At 34.5% G+C, this 23,367-nt stretch overlaps 1 protein-coding gene across 1 annotated transcript; it reads right to left on the reverse strand.

Moving 5' to 3' along the window:
* Window positions 1-11,068: 11,068 nt before the first annotated feature.
* Window positions 11,069-16,113, reverse strand: LOC108852018 (TNF receptor-associated factor homolog 1a). Its single transcript, XM_018625502.2, has 13 exons — window positions 16,009-16,113; window positions 15,274-15,465; window positions 15,090-15,201; window positions 14,847-14,935; window positions 14,684-14,752; window positions 14,482-14,614; window positions 14,141-14,299; window positions 13,653-13,992; window positions 13,432-13,544; window positions 13,075-13,225; window positions 12,554-12,942; window positions 12,307-12,475; window positions 11,069-12,232 (listed from the first exon to the last, which is right to left on the reverse strand). Exons 2-13 carry the CDS (start codon window positions 15,434-15,436, stop codon window positions 11,318-11,320), a joined length of 2,802 nt encoding a protein of 933 aa, XP_018481004.2. The 5' UTR covers window positions 15,437-15,465; window positions 16,009-16,113; the 3' UTR covers window positions 11,069-11,317.
* Window positions 16,114-23,367: the final 7,254 nt, after the last annotated feature.

Below are 23,367 nucleotides of genomic sequence, written 5' to 3' on the forward strand. Positions count from 1 at the left end.
AAAAAAAGGGGAACATTTAATACAGTAAGAAAAAACCAAAACATTCGAATGTCCATAAAATCATTGAATACGAATTTCAAAAAAGACACCCACATAGCACACGTACACTTCCCATAACTAACATTGTACCATATCAAAAACTCCTAAAATACCGCCTGAATGATATAATCACCCGAAAAAAGTTTTTGAAAACGAAACTCCCCCCAATTACTATCAAATCAAGACTACACATTTCCATATAAATGCAGAGACCACCACAACCACTAATACAAGAAAAATAAAAACTCAGAAAAAAATGCCAAGAAACAGAGCTGTAACGACCCGGATCTTAGGAGTAAGGCCCATTTGTTTTATTTTAATCAAAACCCATTCCTTTTTATTTTTGTCCCACATTGGAAGTTTGAGCTTCATACCTCACTTCCCTTCTCCTATATAATAAACTCCATCCCTTCTCCTTTTTCTCATCAAGTCAAAGTATTCTTTGCGCGTGACAAGTTGTTGAATTATTCAACGATCAGTCACTAGTGAATTTTTCCGGTAGGATTTCCGGGCAAGCTTTCGGCGAGATTTTCGGGCGAGCTTCTGGCGAGATTTCGATCGAGTTTCCGGCGGTTTTTCTAGTAAGTTTGCCGCCTCCATATTTCTAGTTATAGGAATCTATTTAGAGAATTCTATTATAGGAAACCCGCCAATTTAGGAAAGTTTCTATTTTAGGAAAGTTTATATTTTAAGAAAGTTTCCATTTCTGGAAACTTTATTTCCTGAGATCCTGAACCTAAGTCGTTAACCCTCGTGTTGCAGTTGATCTCAGTTGACCATCTTCCGTTGTTCCTTCCAGCTAGTTGCTAAGGTGAGGGCTATTCTGTTAAATCCTGAGCTAGTTTATTACTACTATTATGGAAAGTTTAGTTTCGAAACATGTTATGTCTCTTTGAATCGAGTTTGATTGGAGTCTTATTTGTTTATTATTATTTGCTTGTTAAATTGGAAATAGGATAATAGAGGATTCAACGTTTGATTGAATTGAATGAGTTAAGAATTGTTATATATATATATATATATATATATATATATATATATAAGTCTGTTATGAGAATGCGGGGCACAAAGATCTTGTGCTAACGGCGCATTATTTGGAGATTGCGGGACACAGAGACGTTTGTGTTAGCGGCACATTGTATGAAGATTGCGGGGCATATAGACGTCTATGCTAGCGGCGCATTGTGTGTGGGATTGCGGGGTACAAAGACGTTTGTACTAGCGGCGCATAGGTGATTGCGGGGTACAAGGATGGACTCTTGTACTAGCGGCGCATAGAGTTATATATTTATATCCTTATGAGGAGAATGCGGGGTGCAAAGAATATCTATGTACTATCAGCGCTTTTGGTGTTTTGTGTGGTGTATTAGATGCCGTGTTTGTTTCATGCTAGAGCTAGGCCTACATGGTCGTAGTGCTATGTACTGAGTCTGTGGTTTGCGGGTTAGCATCCCATACCTCACTGAGTGACTCCCCTGTTGTTCATCCCTATTTCTTTTCTCTTTCAGGTGAGCCTGGCAGACAGGAGTGATTGATATCGGATTGGTGCTTTTGGGAGTTTTCCTTATTTCTTTTTCAGATTTGCGGCTTTGTGCTTTTATCGATATTTTCAGGATTTATTTTATTATACTAATTGGATTTAATACTATTTAATGGATTTATGGAGATTTGAAATTATTTATGTGGAGTAATAAATGGAGATTTCAGGATTATTTCTTTATTTATTATTATTTAGTATTATTACATATTTTGGAAAATCGGGGTATTACAAGAGCTCTCTCTAAGCTCGAACTTCTCCCCACCGATCTCCAAACAGAAATCATCTCCCGGTTAGCAAAACGCTGCAGGAGGCACGTCCGCAAACTCCTCGCCGCGGTCCCCACTCTAGCCAGTTCAGCAGCCGTTCCTCATGTCTTTCGGACCCTCAATCTCCACACTCTGACCGTCTATCCAAGAGCTACGTTCAACAGATACTACGACCTAATGGCACGCTGCCTCGCCAGCGGAAACCTGCAAGCTCACTACATAAGGGGCATCCAGGAATATTTCCACCACGACAACCAACTTGGCGGACTGCCCCATCTTCAAATCGCAGCCGAAGGAAACTACAAGAAGGCTGTTTACCTGTATGGGATGATAATGTTGTGTACTGGAGAACCAACGATTGGAAAAGCTATGCTTGATTCCCTGGGCTGGAGAGAGAAAAAAGCAAGAGCTGACAGGGTCTGGCAAAGGATCAAACGTTCACTCCATGGGGTGAGAGTGCTTCAGCTTGAGTCCTACATGACAGCATACTTCACCACCCGAGCAACCATAACGTGTCACCCACACAATAATGGCGAAAGGTGTGACGATTGCTTTTACTATAAGCAAATTGAAAAATTTGTTTTCATGTTTTGATTTCTGTTTGCAATCAGAGAACAGATCATTTCTGTTTCTAATGTCTTAAGTTTCTGTTTTTCTTTCTACTGAGATACCTTCAGAGTTAATAACTGGTGCAACTTCTCTGCTGTAGAAGATAGCAAAAAAACAGTTCTCTATTTTAAGCTTGAATAAAACCACCGACTAATAAGTTTATTGTCAAAGTTATCACACAAATCTTTCATTATCTCATTTACATTACAAATAATAAATCTATATAAAATAAAATTGTAAATTATGAGTCTCACCTTTAAGAGAGTACATAGAACAAACTCATCTTCATCGTATTTAGAAAAATATGTAAACTGCTGAATCCCTGAATAACTAATCACCAATATTAGCCTCCATTTTAAAAAATAACATCATAAATAAAATATTAGTATGAGCCCAAAAAATGCCAATCATGATAAAAAAATATTAGTATGACTTTCATCGAATACAACAGCTAAAATGAATATCCCCCGTTCCAATCCAAAATATCCCCAAAACATACATGATAAAAAAATATCACCATAAATATTGAAAAAAACCAACAAAGCCATCCTCTACCCCGCACTCTCCTACATCAATACCTCTTACTATGACTACATGACCTACACACATATCACACCGAAATGCAGCCACTCCGCGCGTAGCGCGGGCACACCCTAGTAATTAATATAGTAACGTGTATAATGTATATAATAGAGCAAGCCGTGTATGGTTTGAATACGATATGTAGACTTGCTCGACTCTTTTTTTCTGCAGAAGTTGCTCGACTATTTTTATTATCATGTACATGTATATAATTTATATAATACAATATGGTAAAAAATAATAATAATAAATATACGATGGCTCGTATGAATAAAGAATCTAACATGTACATTTCGAAATTGGTGGTCATTTTATGACCTTTTTATAGGACTTTCATGTGGTCAATTTATGCCTACAATTTGCATTACTTTTAAGTTTGAAGAGAACGTAAATATTTTCAAGAAATTAAATGTCTTTTTACACACAATAAAATGTTTTTTTTTGGACTAAACACAATAAAATGTTGGGCTTTTTTCAAGAAGGGGCTAAGAATTCAAGTCAATTGCAAAACCAACCTCTTTTTTTCTCATTACTATTCATCAATGAATTTTCCAAACCATCCTTATGTTTTTGAAATATTTACAAAACTGCCATTATTTTTTTTTTTAATAAAATCAAAAATTAGTAAAAATTAATTACACCCTAAGCATCTCTTCTTATTTACAACAATGTCATCATTATCAATTTTGCAACCACCATTGAACCACCATGTTTGAGCTCATAAAAGCTCAATAACTCAATTTTAACCACTTTTTCTCTTCTCTAACTCAACAAATCTTTCATTTCCTCTACATTTCTATCTAAAAAAACTCTCACAACTTTCATTTTCCTCTCACAAATTTTACATTTTCGAGTTTCTTCATTAGTAAATCGTCAAAGATGCTTCCTTTTGCTCAGTTTATGAGTTTGGACGGTTGAAAGGGTCGGAATCGAGGTTCACACCGGAAAAAAGTAACTGTTTACATGGTTTTCACCACTTTTTCAGTCTGTGTCGCGATGGTAGACTGCTTTATATGTCTACACCAATGTGTAGACGTACAACTCAGTCTATTTGTCAATGAACAAGTCAGTTTCGCAATTGACTTTTTTAACTTTTTTTTGTAACGCAGACTTCCCCAGCAGTCTACATCCTTACCTTTGACTACAAAAACAAAAATCTACGTAGACCTACCAAGACGGCTACGTAAAAGAGGTTGGTTTTACATTTGACCGAACTTTTGACTTTCTTAAGTAGACTTCAAAAGAAGTCTACGAAATGTAGGCTGCCAAAGAAGTCTACTTAAGGTCAGTTTTGCATTTGACCAAAACATTGACTTCGTTGAATATGTTAGTTTTGTATTTGACTAAAATGTTTTTAAATAAAATAAATATTTTTTAAATTGTAGACTTCCAATGCAGTCTTCGCATTTTTCACAAAAAAATATAGACTGTTCGTGAAGTCTACATATTTATTTTGGTCAAATGCAAAACCAACCCATGGGTTTTGAAGTTAGACCTTAGCGAAGTCTACGAATCTGTAGACTACATATGAAATCTACATTCGAAAGTCAAACAATGGTCAATTGCAAAACTAATCTTTTTCAAAAAAATTGAAACATGTAGACTACATATGAAATCTACCTTCGAAAGTCAAAACTTGGGTGAATTCTGGTCAATAATAAAAACTAACATTTTTAATGTGGTAGACTAAAACGAAAGTCTAAATGTATAAAGTCAAAACTTGGATGAGTTTCTGGTCAAATAAAAAAAGTAACCCGTAAAATTTTCAATTGCAAAAACTAACCCAAAAAGTAGACTGACACGAACGTCTACACTGTCGTAGACTGACACGAACGTCTACACTTTCGTAAACTTTACTTTCGTAGACTGATTGAAAAGTCTACGTAGGAAAATAAATTAAAACTGAATTTATGTATTATTCATAAAGTTTATTCTAGATTTTTTTGTTTGAAAGTGTGTGTTAGTTAATCCTAATAGGTTGGAGTGATTTTGAAAAGAAAAACTGTTGTAGTTATGAAATTATAATACTTTTGATTTCACAATGTTGTTAGGTGTTAACTGTAGACATAATTGTAAGTCTACGTTAATATTTATTCGCTAATTGCGTGAATTTATATTCTTTTTGCAGGAAATGACTCAATTACCGGCCGTATACGGAGAATGGGTGGAGAAAGGCTCATTGTGGGAGTTTGTGGTCAATAAAAAAAAGGGAGGGAGAATGTTCCCTTTGAAAGATGGTTGTACACATGTTGAACTTCTTCAAATGGTACAAGAAGATTATGGTCTAGATAAGAAAACCGAGAAGGTGGTGCTAACGTATTCTTTACCAGATGTCATTTTACAGCAAATGGCTCCGGATACTCTTCCTATGCATGTCATGAATGATAGACAAGTGCAGAATTTGATCGAGTTGTCTAAGACACACTGTGTACGCCTTTGTGTATCAAGCCAGAGCCAAAGAGAAGCTGAAGATGGTGACAATGCTGATGTGTCTGATGATGAAGATGCTGATGAAGATGCTGATGAAGATGCTGATGAAGATAGTAATGCTGCTGACTATGTTCAAGAAAGTGGTGATGTTGCTGTTGATGTTGACGATGGTGTAAACTACAGTGATTATGGGAAAGTGAAAGGTGAGGAATCTGACGAGGATGCAAAAGAAACGTTGTATGATGGCCATAAAGCACAATGCTCTGGTAGTGAAAGAAGATCCTTGTCTCTTAATGACAATATATATGTCGGTCAGAGTTTTGCTAGTAAGGATGAGCTTGTTTCAAAGCTGAAGTCGATTGCTGTGAAGGTAAATTTATATTCACAGCATATAAGACAACGAAAACTCTGTATGTGGCTAAGTGTAGTGTTCAAGGATGTGGTTGGAAGCTTAGAGCAAGTGTGAAGCATGGACCAAAGACATTTTGGGTGACAAAATATTTGAAAACTCATACTTGTTCAGTGGCGGATCGGATGGCTCAGCGGAAACATTATACTCCAAAATATGTTGCAAGGCTATTCATAGATCTGGTTGGGATTATAGATGGGCTTACACCGAAGCATATCAAAGACGCAATGAGGAACATGTTTGGGATGAGCCTAGATTACAACACTTCGTACCGAGCTCTATTAGCTGCCCAAGTGCTTGTGAGAGGAACAACAGAAGATGGATATGAGAATCTGCCTTCTTATTTGCGTCAGATCGAGATGTCGAATCCGGGAACTGTCACATGTCTTGAGAAAGATGGTCAAAACAGATTCAAGTATCTATTCCTATCTTTTGGAGCTTCGATAGCTGGTTTTAACTACCTTAGGAGGGTTATTGTGGTGGATGGGACTCATCTATGTGGAAAGTATGAAGGTACCTTGCTAGTTGCGGCTGCTCAAGACGGTAACTTTCAGATATTTCCATTGGCTTTTGCGATTGTCGATGCAGAGAATGATGAGTCGTGGGAATGGTTTTTTACCAATTTGCGGAGGTGTGTTTCATCTGATTATCCTTTGGTGATAGTTTCTGACAGGCACGGTTCCATTAAGAAGGCCTGTGAGAAGGTTTTCCCTTGGGCAAAGCGAGGGATATGCTATTATCATCTACAACAGAACATAGTCCAAAAATTCAAGGGAAAGCACATGTTGTACTTGGTCAAAGGCGCTGCTTATGCACACACGCTATTCGATTTTGACCGCTACATGGATGAGATAAGGAGTATAAACCCTGCTCTTGCAACATATTTGGAGAATGCTGACGTCTCGTTATGGTCACGAGTTCACTTTCAAGGTGACCGATACAACATAAAGACTAGCAACATTGCAGAATCGATCAACTCAGCACTGAAGCCAGCCAAAGGATTTCCCATCTCATTCCTTCTAGAATTCATACGCGAGAAGCTAGGAAGGTGGTTCTATAAAAGGAGAGAAGATGCTTTGAGTCTCACATCACAACTTAGTCGGGGAGTTGAAAATTTGTTGGCTATTCGTGAAGAGTATGCAGATATGATGAGTGTGGAACGAATTGATGGTTGGCAGTTTCTTGTGAAGGGAGGACATCGAGATTGTGTTGTTGACTTACAATTTCGGAGGTGTCAATATGGTGTTTTTGATATTGAGAAGATACCTTGTTCACATGTCATTGCAGCTGCAAAGGATGTGAATATTCATGTCTCTACACTGGTCTGCCCATCATATTCAAAGAATTATCTTTATGCAGCATACGCGGCCAATATCTTTCCCAAAAGTGACGTTTTCGAAGCTCCCACGGAGGACAAAAATGATGATGCAGGAGCTACCACTGAGGACAGAAGTGATGATGAAGGAGCTACCGCAGAGAACAAAAGTGATGATGCAGGAGCTACCACTAAGGACAAATGCCTACCTCCGGATGTCAAGCGTGGTCGGGGTAGGCAAAAGAAGTCGAGGTGGCAGTCTTGGCTAGAAATTTCCAGGATGAGGAGAAAGCAACCGCGAAAACTGCACAAGGATTATAGTTTCTCCCAATGCAAACAACCGGGTCACACTCGTCCACACTGTCCAGGTTAAACCCGCACAAGGATTATCAGCTGTATTGCTTCTTTGGATGTTGTTTGTCTTGTGTCTTTTGTTGTTGAAATTATCAGTTGTATTTGTTGTTTTGGATGCAATGGATGTTGTCTTATGTGTTTATCAGTTGTATTGATGTTATGGATGTTGTCTTATTGCTTTGGATGTTATCTTATGTTGTAATGTTACTCTCTTTTGTCGTGTAGACTAACGAGTTAGTCTTCTTTTACTAATAGTAGACTTCTTTTGTCGTGTAGACTAACGAGTTAGTCTTCTTTTACTAATAGTAGACTTCGTTTGTAATAAAAGCAAAGATGATATAAAAGCAAAGACTAATAGTAGACTTCTTTTACATAAGTTTGTTACAACCAAAAGCCTGCTACATCAGTCTGTCTCACAGCACAATACAAAAGTCAGGTACAAAATCCTACTACATCAGCCTACATATATCCGCTGAGGAAAGTCACCTAAAAACCTTCATCCTTTCCTCACAATAGTCAAGTACCAAATCACTACATCAACCTAAATATATCCGATGAGGAAAGTCACCAAAAAAACTTCATCATTTCCTCCTATTTGACCCAAACTTCATCCTTATCTTAGTCATAGACACCGAGATGATTGAAAACACGTTTCTTCGTGCCGTTGATGCTGGTCTCATCAAATATCTCACTCGCCAACTGACTCCTGATTGCCTTGATTTTCTTATCACACAGGTCATGAGGTGAGAATGCCACGCCAAGTGCATGACATTCTATATACTTCAAGCAATACACTCCACAGTCCCCGCTCTGGTAGTCCACACACAATATAAACGAGAGTCAAAGTGACATACAAGTTGTTACACAATAAAACAAGTTGAGAATTTAGTCATACAGATTAAAAACGAGAGTTAAAGTGACATTACAACCGAGTCATACACATTACATAAAGACGACAAGGAGACCTATGAAAATTAAGACCATAACCATAACCGCAACAAAGTAATCAAAACTACACTTTGATTTATTCTTAGCTAACTCACAGACCATGTTCTCTAGTCTAAGAAGTTTCTGCTCAGTTTCAAAGTCAGCATAGAAGTTCATAGAATCAACCTTCTCGGCTAACTGAAGGGTGTGTCTATCCCTGGCTCTCATTTCCTCCATTACAGCCTCATCCCACCACTTATAAACATGACACTCTCCATCATCTTTATTACTACATGTGTAGAACATGCGCCCTGGATCAGTTCTACTATAAGACGTAGCTAGCTGAGGTTGGCTACCACAATAGCAAGTCTGAGGAAAACCGAATTCAACTTCAGGCTGCGGAGGGTACACAAACGCCTGACTGTGCTCGTACTCTAACTGAGCTTGGTCTTCCTGAATCAGAGCTTCTATTTCGTTGGAGTCACTGTCCGAGGCATCACCACCAAACGTTGCAGACTGTGAAGGTTGGCTATAGCTGTAATCAATACCCATCTCTAATAAAACCTGTAATTATAAAATGGCACATTCATTAAAACATAGCAGTAGATTAATTTGTAAAAGGTGACATACAAACCAACCACAGGGTGTAGATTTTGTTCGCCATGTATATAAGTATGTAACTTATTCACATAGTCTAATCAAAATTCAGTTTAGCAAGAAGTCTACAATTTCATAATGAAGTCTACACGAGAGGTCTACTTCGAAATGAAGTCTACATATCGGCAATGATGTCTACCTACCTTAGAGTTGACTAACCGGAAGCAGAGATGGATTAGAGAAGATCCGCCCTTAGAGAAATGGATCTGAGACTGGCCGACACAGATCTGAAACAAAAGAAACTAAAAAATTAGTAAACAAACTAAGAGAGAGGTTACATGAATATTGAGACAAGTCAACTAGTTGTTAAACGCGAGAAGACAGAGAGAGATGAAGTACCGTCCGTGAGACTGACCGGACGAGAAGAACCGTTCGTTGGAAGTCGCCGGCGCAGATCTGGAAAAGAAAAAAGTAAAGGAGGTTTAGAGGAGGTTGCTAGCGATGGATCGGTCGAAGCAGAGAGATAATTAACTTACTGAGCCGACAGAGCGGACAGAGACTACTTTAAGCGGCGGAGACGTGGTGGCTAGAGTTCACCGGAAATCGCCATGAGAGAGACAAACAGCGTGGATTAGGGTTTTTTACCCGACAAGCTTGAGAAAGAGTATTTATATGCTGGGTAACTTTTCTGGTTAGGTTAGAAAAGGTTTGGTTTACGGTTTACTTCGTTTAGGTTAATTATTTTGGTTAAATCCGGTTAAGTTAAATTTTGTGTGTAGACTTCTTCGTATGTCTACAACGATTTTTGTCTGGTTTTTTTAAAAATATTTAAAATATGATTTACCAATTTTTTATAATTTTAAATAGTCTGACAAAGACGTCTACAGATTTATAGACTTTACTGTAGGTCTACGAAACCCTAAACCACAAATCTCAAACCCTAAATAGTTTGCTTGATATTCAAAAAGTCTCATTTACTGTATCAAATATCAAAATTACACAAAATATAAACTACTAAACATTAACAAACAGATTTAAGTCAATAAAATCAAAAAAAATTAAAATCTAAAGTCTAATTCTAAAATCTACCACTAAAAGACCTATCATGTTATAACCTTTTGTTTCTAAACTATGAAACAATGTTTATATCATAGATACCAATTTAGTATATATTCTTTAAAATTGTTCAGTTATATAAAATTTTAATATATTTACTTCATACTATCCATTATATTGATGATTAGTTAAAATCTATCACAATAATTATTTTTAAACAATTTTAAAACAAAATATTAGATAAAATTTTGGTGTAGACTACACATCAAGTCTACAAATTAGACTTCGGTGGAGGTCTAAAAATATGTAGATTTTCTTCTTCTATATGTAGACTTTTCTTCTATATGTAGACTTCCAAAAGGATAGAAACGTAAATACTCTTTCATTTTTTGTTTGTTTATAAGAACTAAATGGTATTTTCATCTTCTATTTAAGTTGGTTCTGCATTTGACTGAAATTGGGATACACTAATGCATTTGACTTCAATATTTAAGTTAGTTTTAGCAATTCTCCCTAAAATGTTCCGTTGAAATTAACTTTATATTTCGACGTTTGATCACAAATCAAAATACTTATTTTCTTCCAAAAGTTTTTCATCTATGACAAAATAAAGTTTTTATGTTGGAATGTTGTATTCTTTACGAAAAAAAACATTGGGGATATCATCATATATATATATACGTCATGTGTGTATCTTTTTTTTTTTTAAACCGACGTCATGTGTGTATCTTTTGTGTTCTTTTTTTTTCATTTTCCATTTCCTTGAGCAATGAGCATTTTGAATAGAGTTCAAGTTGACTTATATTCGTTATAGTTCTACTTCAATCCTAAACACACTTGTTGTGCATTCGCACATTAATTAAATACCCAAAATGATTGGCTCAAATCTATTACAACATATAGTAATTCACTATCTCGAGGCCTTCTGTGTAACGGAAAGAGCTTTCCCCTAGAGGGTGAAAGCAAAATATATGAATCTTTACAAAAAAGCAAAATATATGAACACCAAAGGAAATAAAAAGAAACATAATTATTGCTGTATTATTTTAAAAACCTATAGAAAGGGTTCATTATAAGAGAAGAGGACGAAAACTGTCTTTACATAAATGTTTTCTTTTACTTTTCTTTCCATCTTCATATGTATAAAAAAAGGTTTATTACACAAAGCATACCTGCCACTCCAACACAAAAACTCAGTTTCGGTTTGATGGCCTGAAGGCTCTGTAGCCGTTGATTCGAGCTGACAAGTTCGGGTTTGATGAGTCTACGTCAAAGTTACGGTACGTAGATTCTGATGCATTGTTTTGGCTCCTCATAGCCAATAAAGATACGTCCCTATTCGCTCTCTGCCATTGTGTTTGTCGGATCAATCCATCCATCTGGCCGTTCCAGTAAAACGAAGAAGAAGATGATGATGAACCTGACATGTATTCACTGTAAGATTGGTAAAATCCATCATCACTGTTTCTCCTAGACCTGCCAGAGATCCCTAGATCCGCAAGAAATGAGTACACGTCGATCAACCATTGTGGCACACGGAGGTATCCGCTAGTGTTCATCAAACCATGTCCTTCTTCAAGCACATCATTGATGATATCGAGATGAGGGAACTCATCGGTCATCAGACTACGTGCTGTATCTCTGTTTGAGCTTGAACCACCAGTCCGAAAGAGCCCACCGGACCAAACATCCGCCGAGCCAACGTTTACAGGGAGCAATGCGCTTGTTCCCGTCGACTGAGAACCAACTACGGCATGTTTATAGGATTGAGGGATGTAATTTGGGGCACTTACACGGCCTGTTGAGCTCACTGAACGAGCAAAGGATGTTGCGGAGGTTCGAGCAACGGAGACTGTAGGAGCACGCAAAGGCCTTGACATAGAAGGTATTGGGGAAGTAGTATTCTGTACAGCGGCTCTAGAACCCACAGCTTGATCTGATAAAGGTGATCTAGCAAATATTGCTTTCCTATTTGGAACGGCATCTACATTGAAAACACCCCTTTTCTCCGGTTTTGCTTGTGCTACAGATGGGAGATTCCAGGGAGAATATCTGCGTGGGGAAAACACAGCAGGGCTTTTCTCTTGCGTCTGAACCGTGCCACGATCCTGCAAAATGAACACAATATAGTCATATCACTAGCTTTCCCTCTTTATAGTTATCAAAATTTCGAGTGAACCACCTTGCTAACAGGATTATGCTGCCTAGGGTTATGTGCTTCCTTGATAACCACGTCAGGTTCAGCAACTCTGCGTGTCTCAGAAGAATGGATTTGACTCTTAGGGTTAGATGCATGTCTTGAAGGTTGGTCCTCTGTTTCAGTGGATAATTTTCTTGGTGGCATTTTTTCTCTGCACACCACAAGGTATGTTAACAGGATGTGGAACAAATAAAAGAATTAAAGAAAAAGAAAAAGAAGTTTTACTTACTTTCTACGCCAAATCTTGGTTTGCCAGTTTGAAACATTCCCTTTGTAATATGACCCATTAGATACCCCTGATTGGACAGATTCATCAGAATAAACTGAGGTTTCTGCAACTCCATTGGGAAAAGATAAGGAACTGCTTCTACCTCCACCACTAGGTATAGATATGGAACTGCTTCTTCCTCTGCTAGTGTCTTCTAATGGGGGAAGATGAAACTCAGAGGCATCTAATCCACAATGAACAGGGCTGCTCTCTCCAAGTGTGTCAAGTTTCTCAGCTGATGATTCTGTTTTCTCTCTCACAATTTCCTCTTTCTCAGTATCCATTTCTTCTCTTTGGGATCTTAACCTCTCTTCTTTCCTTTTCTCCTTTTTGTTCTTCTTCTGTTTCGCCTATGAATTACCAAAAACAAACCATGAATTAGCAACCCAACACGTTTTTTTACGGCATTTATAGTGACAGGGTCTTTTCTTTTTGAATTAAATTTAACATTCAATTCAAAAAAAAAAAGGAAGTGTAGTAACCTGTTTCTTCTTAGATTTTCTCTCTTTTTCGGTTGTTCCCCTTTTTGCCTTCTGTTTGCTTTCTGCCAGCGACTCTTTCTCTTCTTCGTGAATTAGTTCTTCTTGCCTTTTCAGTGCAGTATGTTCTTTGTATGCAACACCAACCTTTTTGCTGCATTTCTCAGAAGGATTGCAGTGAGGTATAGGGAAAACCACAAGACACATAATATCAGAAGATCGGAAATACAAAACAAAACACTATCAACCGTCTGTAATATCTTTCACGGTTGTTAGAGGTTGCAAACAAAGTAGCGTGCTTGCTTATGAATTCATTTGTATGGAAATTTTCTAACCTAGAGACAAATAATGCCATATTACCTGTATATATGTGCAAGAACAAGCATCTCCATTGTCCGCCTACCAACCTCAGCTAGACGACTCTCATCACGCCCTATGGCTTCTTCACTGTATTCCTCTCCATCATTCCCCACCTAGATTCGGATATAAGATTTTTTAAAAATATATAATTGCACAACTGCACATGAATAAACAAATCATGGAATTTCAATCTGTAAAAAAGCATAGCATGTGAAACTAACCTTCGAATCTTTTATATGAAATGGTGTCATAACAGTCTTCTGTATGAGTATTAACAGATCATCCAATAATACAAACATGTCTTGGTCCACACTGACAATTGGAGCTGGGACAGCTGGCAGTTCTTCGTTATCCATTTGTCTCTCCCTACTTTTCTTCTTCTTCTTAGTTTGGCCTTCAATAGCCTTCCACCCACTGTACAAGGAATCCATCATCAAAGTGGATGAACCTTGCTGCATGACAAAGAAGGTTCTTGCAGCTATATTTAAAACCGCATCCATTTTATCTCGAGACATGTTACGCCTTGTCTCTTTGTCCAACCGTGACCAGAAGGAACTAAAGCTACACCATAAAACAACAATCAACTCCTTGTTACGGAAACTGCTCAAACTTTAAGGAAAAATTATATACACTAGACTGGGGGGTATATCCACAGCTATTATGATATCATTTCTGGAATCTGGAGTAGATGAGTGTAAATGTGGAATACCGTTGCCATTCTTCCTTGTCTTGTATCAGGTTAGAAAATCCGGCTCTTTCCACTTCTATAAACTGCCAGCAAATGGTCTCTACATATGGTAAATATACCCTAACAAGTTCCCTCCTGTACTGACTAGAAAGGCAGCGGAAAGGTCTGTCCACCCTCTCTCTGCAAGAATCAGTCATTGAAATTATCCACAATACAAAACAGAAAAGAAAAAAAAAATTCTATGCATAATCGTTACTAGAATATGCCAATATGTTTGGTTGGGAAAATTTTCAAACAACATGAATGTATGTTAACGGCTATGTAGGACACATGACTTGAGGTCAACTAAATCTTGCATTTACCTGATCACCTGAACTTGGGCCTTGATGATAAGAGAGTCCAAATCATCAATGTACCCGTCCTGTAATTTAGGCAACTCTATAAACTTATTCCATCCCCAGTTATTCTTCTTCTTCCAAAACCAGTTTACTGAATCTGCAATATTTGTGTTCAGTATGTCTGTCTAAAAGGATGAATGCAAACAAAAATATGCAAATACGTAACCTAAATATGTTGATTTCTTTGGATCTTTATTCATAAGAGCTAAAGTATACTGAGCAAAATGACCCCAGCCTGTCAAGAAAAAAAAAAGGAACTTAAATGAGAAAGGTTCCTCGGTTCAAGAGAAAGAAGCTACACCGGATAACAAGCAAATAACAATACGAACCCGGAGGAAGTTCTTCATGGTTTGTAAGACAGAGAAACGCAGAGAGATGGTTGCCATCATCACGCTCTTGTGGATATATTAAAATATGCCTACCATGTGAGGAATATTTTAGCATGCATACGGAAAAAAATACACAACTAGGTTTAATGATTACAAGAATTTTCAAGCTTGTTATTATGATATAGCTCATTGAATAACCTTTACAGAGCCTATATATATGGAAGGAGAGCAAATTTTATATACCATTTGTAGCCCCCAGCATAAAATACATCGCTGCGGAACCCAGGTTTGTTGATTTCTGAATAGTTCTTAATCTTCCAAGTATGTCTCCCATATAGGTCAGAATATGTTGATCCTACAGAAACAAAATACCAAGCGACACACATGATATCATCTGAGAATAACATTCAAGAAGAAGATAGCATACCAAATTCATCAATGTCCAAGTAGAGGGGGGACGTCGGAAGAGACCCATTCTCAACTTCATCAGAGGAACGCCACTCCACAAGTGAATGATTTATTTGTCCATTTGAATTATCTTCCTCTGGTGATTGTCCTGATCCATAGTCTTCATTACTAGTCTCCGACATTGCTCTACAGCGTAAGCCTCTCCTTCAAACTATAGGAAAATTAGAGATTGGATATAAAAATTAGAATCACATCCCACCAGTAATATACTCTAAAACATTGCTCTTATCAAATTTACTCTACACAATGAACAAACCCAGTAAAGTATAGTTGGAGACATCAATCACTCATAGTCACATCACACAGACATAAGAGAATCTAATCATTCACTCACTCGCATGAACCAAACTAATTCATGAATCAAATCAATACCTACATATCATATAAGCAATGAGAATGAGAATAAACCCTATAAACTCAAATCTTTATCAAAAATGCCATAGGACCAATAAAATTCATTTCTTCTATCAACTAAATCTCCAGAACTTTACAATAATTGCAACAGAGATGCCGAACAAAATCTCAGAGGAATTTTCTCGATCGGAAAATTAAAAACGAGGATTGAAATCAGAAGCCTAAGCCTCCGAAAATCCAAATAATAAAGGAAGTGAGAGATTGAAGGGCGTAAACGATGCCATGTGGATCAAAGCAAACCCGCGATGAGATGAAAGGAAAGAGCAGAGAGAAACTTAACTGTTGAATGGATTTAATGGCAGATTCTCAAGCTTCTCTAGAAAGAGAGAGTTGGTGGAGAAGAACACAGAACAAAAAAGAGCGGAAACAAAAGAAAGCCCTTAATTGAAATATAATAGTTTAAAGAAATGGTTTCGTGACATGTATTTATATAACGTTCATATGTTCAGCCTTTTTTTTTTGTAAAAGGGCATTTTCGGTTTTTGTCCATTTGTCTAACAAGAGAAATATGGAACAATAAATGGTAGTAATCTTTCTTTTTGTTAATATAATTTTCCATTTATTGACTCATTTCTTTCACCATAATATAATTTCCGATTTGTTGAATATTTTATTTACTACTCTAATTTTTGGTCCCCAACAAACTAATTTTTTTTATAGAAGTAAATGAAAGAGGTATTTAATTGTTTACTTTAACAATAATATTTAGCATTTATTTTTAAAAAATATCATAGTAATATCTACTTGCATTAAACGAATAATTAATTTATATACAGTAAAACTCTATAAAATAACAATAATGTCGTGACTATAGTATTTTATTAATTTATAGTGTTATTAATTGAAAAGTATATTTTCAGATTTTTCAACTTTAGAATTGATTTTTATAAAATAAAATTTATTTATTTTACATTATATACATTAATTAAACTTTAGAAATTCAAGTTGTATATTTTTATTATATGATTAATTTGTATCATATTTTAAATCTGCTTAATTGGAGACCAAAAACATATCTTAATTTATTGTGTTAATTAATTTTATCAAGTATAAATTTATAGAATTTCTACTATAGCAAAATATATACTATTATTTGTAAAATAATTTTTTTTTTGTTTGCATTCAAACTCCTATGTTAAAAGTTAGATTGGTTAATGGAACAAATGCTAGCTAGTATAGATCCCATAGGTCCAAAAAATCTCAATTAGACTCATCCTTTTTCTTTTTTATTTTGTATTTAAATTGAAATAGATATCTAACTAAAATAACTAAAAAAACCTAAAGACTTAAACATATTTACCAATCTATGTCATTACTATCCGATCCAGAATTCGACCCACCCGAAATCTGATCCAACTAACCTTAAATCTTCTTTTCTCCCTTTTCTTCTCCATCAATTGTTCTTACTCTAGAAACAAAATCAAAAAAATTCTTCAACTATTTGTCGTTTTTCTCTTTCTTATCTCAAATTCGATCAACCCATAGTCATATTTAATCAATTATAACTTATCCATAATCAAATTTCATCTTTTACGTATTAGATTCAAGATAAAGAAGAACACCGAGTACTACTAATACAACTAGTAAAAATCAAATTAGTATAACTAGTACAACTAAAACAAGTATAACTAGTAAAAATAGATTGAGTATAACCAGTATAACTGGTACAAGTACAATGCATATAACTAGTGTTTTCTCCACATGGACATAAAAATAATGTTTTGTTGTATTTCCATATATGGTTTTAAATAATTCTTTATTATTATGTTTTTCAAATTAACAAGGTCCACTCAGTAAATCATAACAATTTTGTTTTAAATAAAATATTTGATAAACAAATAATGACAAGTGATGATGATATTTAAAAATGGTACAACTAGTACAACTACTCGACATTAGTGTTTCAAACAAAATGTTTAAAACATGATACATATTTAAAACGTGATGCACATTTAAAGCACTACTAAATAAAATAATGAGTATTTGTACCAGTTTTATAGTTTTACCGACTGTACATAATTGTACCAGTTTGTGTATAGTTGTACTTTGTAGTAAAATAAAAAAATATTAGTTGTACCACATAATAAATACATTTAACTCAATTGTACCACTAATTTATGTCTACGTACTTTTGCCCGGTCTCAATAAAATCATCAATTTTGTCAAAATACATTTCATGTATGTTTTCCATAAATTGCGTGGACAAGCAAGTTAACAAACCTTGAAAGTATAAGCTAGATGATGCAAACTTATGGAGTTGTCTAATAATTTATAAAAAAAATTCCAAAAATTTCAAATTAAATTAAGAGAAACTTTCTGAGTATATACCAATTGAGATATTTAATTGTTTTCTCATATGGAATACCAAATTAGTTTTATCAATTTTAGAAATGTCAAAGTTGTATTAGTTGTACCAGTAATACTCGTCTAATATATATAAAATGTATCAATTGTTTATATATCTAGTTTAAGGAGTTGTACCAATAGTTTCACATCATGGCGTTGTATAAATATGTTCGATGTTTGTTTATCGCAATAATATGGGTAATATAGTTAATAAACATTAAGATATAAAGTATATAATGTAAAATTAAGAATGTAATGTAATAATTTAACAAAAATTTGAAAAAATTCAAATAAAATGTATGAAGTTTTTTCAACATATACAATTAGAATTATTTACTCGTTATTTCATGGGTATATTATAACATTTATATACCAATTATATAATTTTTAATATATTTAACTATACTAGTTGTACTAGTCCAATGAGATAATGAGAGAATGAGATAAGAAATATTATGTGGCTGTAAGTGGTTTAGATTTAAAAAATGAGAGAGAAGGAGAGAGAATGAAATCGTGTGGCTAATATTAAAACATAGATGAAATGATCTAATGACTCATGTGATCCTTTCATTAATGGCAAAATTGTCGTTTTCCTCACCTTGGTCCTTGTAGATTGTTTTAGGTGATTGTAGATTTTCTTTTGACCATTTGGTCTATAATAGATTTGAGTTCGTTACTCTTTAAGACACTTTATTCTTTTTTTTTACATGCTAAGACACATCCCGCTGGAGGCACACTTTCTTCCCTTCTCCGCCATGTGTTTTGACTTCACTACCCTTTACCTTTGGTTATGAGAAAGTAGAGGTTAGTTAGTTTTTTTCTTTTTTAAAATGGTGTCGTGTATGTTGGGCCATCTTTTTGGTATTATTATATCACTTTCTCATCCATGTATTTGTTAGCTGATTTTTTTGTTTTATAACAAATATTTAGCTCTTTTTGGTCAGTAAATTATATTATTTTTTTCTTTACATTTTAACATCTATTTTGATATATTTTATATAATTTGTAAATCAAACTTGTGGACACAAAAATCGTGGACAAGAAAAATGTTAACAAGAAAAAGTTTTAAAATATGGACAAACCGTGGACAAAGAAAAAAATACACATTTGAGTCTTACACTTATTAATAGACATTTAATTTATTTCAACAAAAGTTATAGTGCTTGATCTGAGTGGATTGTATGCACATGACTAGTATTGTGGATGGACAAACAAGATGTAGATATCAGATTTGTGGACACATATCCTGTGGACACAAGTTGTAGATATTATTATTTTTGGTACATGTTAAGCTTGAACATTGGGGTCATTGGATCTGGGTTGGGGTCAGTTCTTATCGGAGCCCAGTATCAGATTCCTTAAATCTTTGAACCTTGACAAAAGACAATTCTTATTTTTCTTTTTTTCTTCACCTTTGTTTGATAAAATTACTAATTGATTATGCTTTCTCTCAGAGCGAAGGAAGCAACATCAGATTCAAATTTCGTTGATCTTTGTGAATTAAGAACCATGACAAACAAAATTGTTCATGATGGCAACGTGTGGCGCAATTTCAGAAGTTATTCTTTACACATGCCTAATGATACAGTAAAACGTGAAGGGAAAAGAAAATGACGATGAACAGTAACTCGTAATGATCCAATCCAACGTTGCTACACAACGTTAACTCGTAATGATTCAATCCAATTCAATCCAATTAAATCCATCGGCAACAATCAATTTAATCATCAAAACTTCTTTGAAATTGAAGGCCTGGTCACAGCAAGATCTGAACAAATCACTGCAGAGACAAAAATCGTGATAAAGGATCCAGATTTTCTCGGTTTACATCAACTTCGTCTAATAACAACTTCGATCAGAAGCCAGATCAGCTCTAAGACATTGTTTTCTCCGCCGTGGATTTCATGTCTTCTCCGCCGTAGATTTCGTGCTCCTCCGTCGTGGATTTCATTGGAAGTTCAAATTCCTCTAATTTTATAATAGATTTAGATGGTTGGTGTATAAGACCTATTAAAAAGAGAGAGATAAATATAAAAATTTAGTGATAGATTAAGATGGAAAGTAGATCTGCATTTTGAAATTGGATATAGAAAGAGAAACTTGTGCTTTCCATTAAAAAAATGAATTTTGTTTAAAATAAAGAAACCATGGTTAGTTTACTCTCGTTAGTCTTGTGTAGTCTGGTCAAGTTTAAGGGCATGAAAGACAATAGACATCAATAAAGTGTTTTCTCCGCCGTGGATTTCATGTCTTCTCCGCCGTAGATTTCGTGCTCCTCCGTCGTGGATTTCATTGGAAGTTCAAATTCCTCTAATTTTATAATAGATTTAGATGGTTGGTGTATAAGACCTATTAAAAAGAGAGAGATAAATATAAAAATTTAGTGATAGATTAAGATGGAAAGTAGATCTGCATTTTGAAATTGGATATAGATAGAGAAACTTGTGCTTTCCATTAAAAAAATGAATTTTGTTTAAAATAAAGAAACCATGGTTAGTTTACTCTCGTTAGTCTTGTGTAGTCTGGTCAAGTTTAAGGGCATGAAAGACAATAGACATCAATAAAGTGTCTCACCAGCAAGAAATGTCTTTTTGTGTAATACATAAGACATAAAGTGTCTTAGAAAGTGAAAAATATCAATAGATTTTTGTCCTTGGTTAATGTCTTTGTTATCCTTAATGAATTTTTATGTAATTACAATAAAATTTATATTAATAATATTAGATATATATATTATATTTAGATAATATATTATAAATTAATATGATAAATTTTCAAAAATAAAAACATACTTTAAGAAAAAAGTTTTTTGCCAATATGATTCAAAACTCAAAGTCAAACAAAAAACTAACCCATGATTTTTTTGGAACTTGCATTTGCCCTATTCACCCCAAAAATTTGGATTATTCACGGAAATATCATTAATTTTCTTTTGAAAATGAGTATTTTACTCTATCATCCTCATCTTCATCAAATATTTACAATATTGACATTGAATCAATACACAAACCACTATGAACAATCAATTTAAAGCTCTTAGTGCACCCAAAAATTAAAATTTATGCTCAAAAACTACATTTCTTTCACTTTCTCTCAATATTCATCCAAAAAAATCCAAGATTTTGGTTCTAAACTTTGTAAAGTTTAAACTCATGATTTTTGGTCATTAACAAGTGGATATTTTTCGAGGTGAAGTTATGTGTGGTAGGAGAAGATAATCAAGTCATCTCACTAGTTGAAAGTATGAAATTGATTTTTTTTTTCAGATTTGTTCGTCAAAGGACCTCCGTGTAAGTCTTCTGGTCTTAGAAGACTAATACGGAAGTCTTCTGGTCAAGGCAGATGTTATTTTTTCAATTGACTTTATGTGTGTTTTCTAGAGACGACTTCTCTGGAAATCTTCCAACTTTTTTTGTTAACAAAAAAAATCTCAAAAATACCAGAGAAAACTTCCTGGTAAGTCATCTAGGATAAACATGTTAGTTTTTCAATTGACCGGATTGTGTCACAAATTTGTCTTTCTCCAAACGACTTACATGAAAGTCTTCCGCCATAATACTTCATGTAAGTCTTCTGAACTCTCGGTGGAAGTCTTCTCACAGTCGGTGGAAGTTGTCTCATGTTACTTTTGCAATTGAAAAATAAAACTTAAATATTTAACTTTAACTAGACAACTTCCATGTAAGTCTTCCGGAAGACGACTTACACAGAAGTGATCCGGAATTTTATTCTGAGATTCTGGTCAAACCTTGGTTATCACAGAGGACTTCCGTGTAAGTCGTCTGCCGGAAAACTTACATGGAAGTCGTCTAATTAAAATTAAATATTTAAATTTTATTTTTCAATTGCAAAGTAACCTTAGATGATTTACGTGGAAGTCGTCTATTTAAATGTAATATTTAAGTTTTATTTTTTCAAAACCAAATTAAGTCATTATTTACAAAGGAAGACTTTCAAAGAAGTCTGTTGTATAGTAGACTTTTCTAGAAGACTTCTTTAGAAGTCTTTTTTGAAATTATTCAATTGCAAAAATGACCTATATAGAATGACTTCCATGGAAGTCTTCTACGTCATTTTATTTTAAAATATAATTATTTTTTAAACATTTTCTTGTTAATTCCTTTATATTAGTCGATATTAGGGTTCCTGATTGAAATTCATAACTAAATTGGTTTTAGTTATGAGGTTACCAACATTTATGTTTATTAATGTTTTTAGCTAATCTAAGAAGACTTCCATGTTAGTTTCTGTAAAGTTGTTAAGTCTTATACGTTAGATTTTGTAAAATTGTTAAGTAATTTTAAGATATATTTTTTAACCTTTAAAAGTGTTAAGTAACTTCAAGAATTTCAGGTCATATGGTTTAATTTTCACTTAAAACTTTGAGTTTTCCGCTTAAATTTTCCGCTTTAAAATTTCCTGCTTTAAATTTAACTTATGTAAGAGATCTAGTGAAAATGTTATATCTTTGAACTTATGTAATGTTTGTTTTTTTTTTTGAATTTGACAAAGATTTTTTGAGAAGTCTTCTCTCTTAGTTGTAATAAATTTGACTATGATTTGTGTTATTGTGTTTTGCTATTGAAGTTGTATCAAAAATTTCAATAATGTCAAGTACTTTTGGCAAGATAATATTGTAGACATCAACATATTTACCATTTTTTCATTAATATATCTTTATATTTATAAGAGAATTCACAACTAAAAGAGTACATACACAAATAAAACGTACCACAAACAAAACAATTACAGATAATTCATCCACAAAAGATAAGGTTGGACTCCACTTGATATGGGAGAAGACTCGTCAGATGACTTCAAGGAAGTATTTAACGCATTATATGTTAGAAGACTTCCAAGAAGTCAAAAGACTTTCAGGAAGTCATGAGAGAAAACTACGCCAGAAGACTTTCAGGAATTCTTCCATGAAGACATGGTGACTTACCAAAACACTCAGATCATTTATAAAAGAGGAGACATGAGAGAAGACTACGTTAGAAGACTTTTTTTTTTTACGTTAGAAGACTTTCACGAAGTCTTCCATGAAGTCAAAAGACTTCCAGAAAGTCTTGTAGCGCATTATATTTTAGAAGACTTGCAAAAAATCTTTCAAAGTCTAACCTCGATCTGAAAAACCTGCATATCCAAATCCAGATCTGAAAACCCTTCAAATCCAAAAATGTTCAAATGGCTTAAAAAATAAAATAAGTGGAATATGAGATAGATCTACCTTAAAGAACACACACAATAAACGTACTTAGTCGATATACGAGCAATCCTGGTCATACACACT

The sequence above is a fragment of the Raphanus sativus genome, chromosome 4 (genome assembly GCF_000801105.2).
Source record: "Raphanus sativus cultivar WK10039 chromosome 4, ASM80110v3, whole genome shotgun sequence".
NCBI lineage: Eukaryota > Viridiplantae > Streptophyta > Magnoliopsida > Brassicales > Brassicaceae > Raphanus > Raphanus sativus.

Excerpts from the sequence above, each read along its gene's own strand:
- LOC108852018 (XM_018625502.2), bottom strand. The coding sequence starts at position 15,436 with ATGTCGGAGACTAGTAATGAAGACTATGGATCAGGACAATCACCAGAG. Across the intron at positions 14,753-14,846 it reads CCATGAAGAACTTCCTCCGG|GCTGGGGTCATTTTGCTCAG; the intron begins GTTCGTATTGTT and ends TTTTCTTGACAG. Across the intron at positions 13,226-13,431 it reads GTTCTTGCACATATATACAG|CAAAAAGGTTGGTGTTGCAT; the intron begins GTAATATGGCAT and ends TGAGAAATGCAG.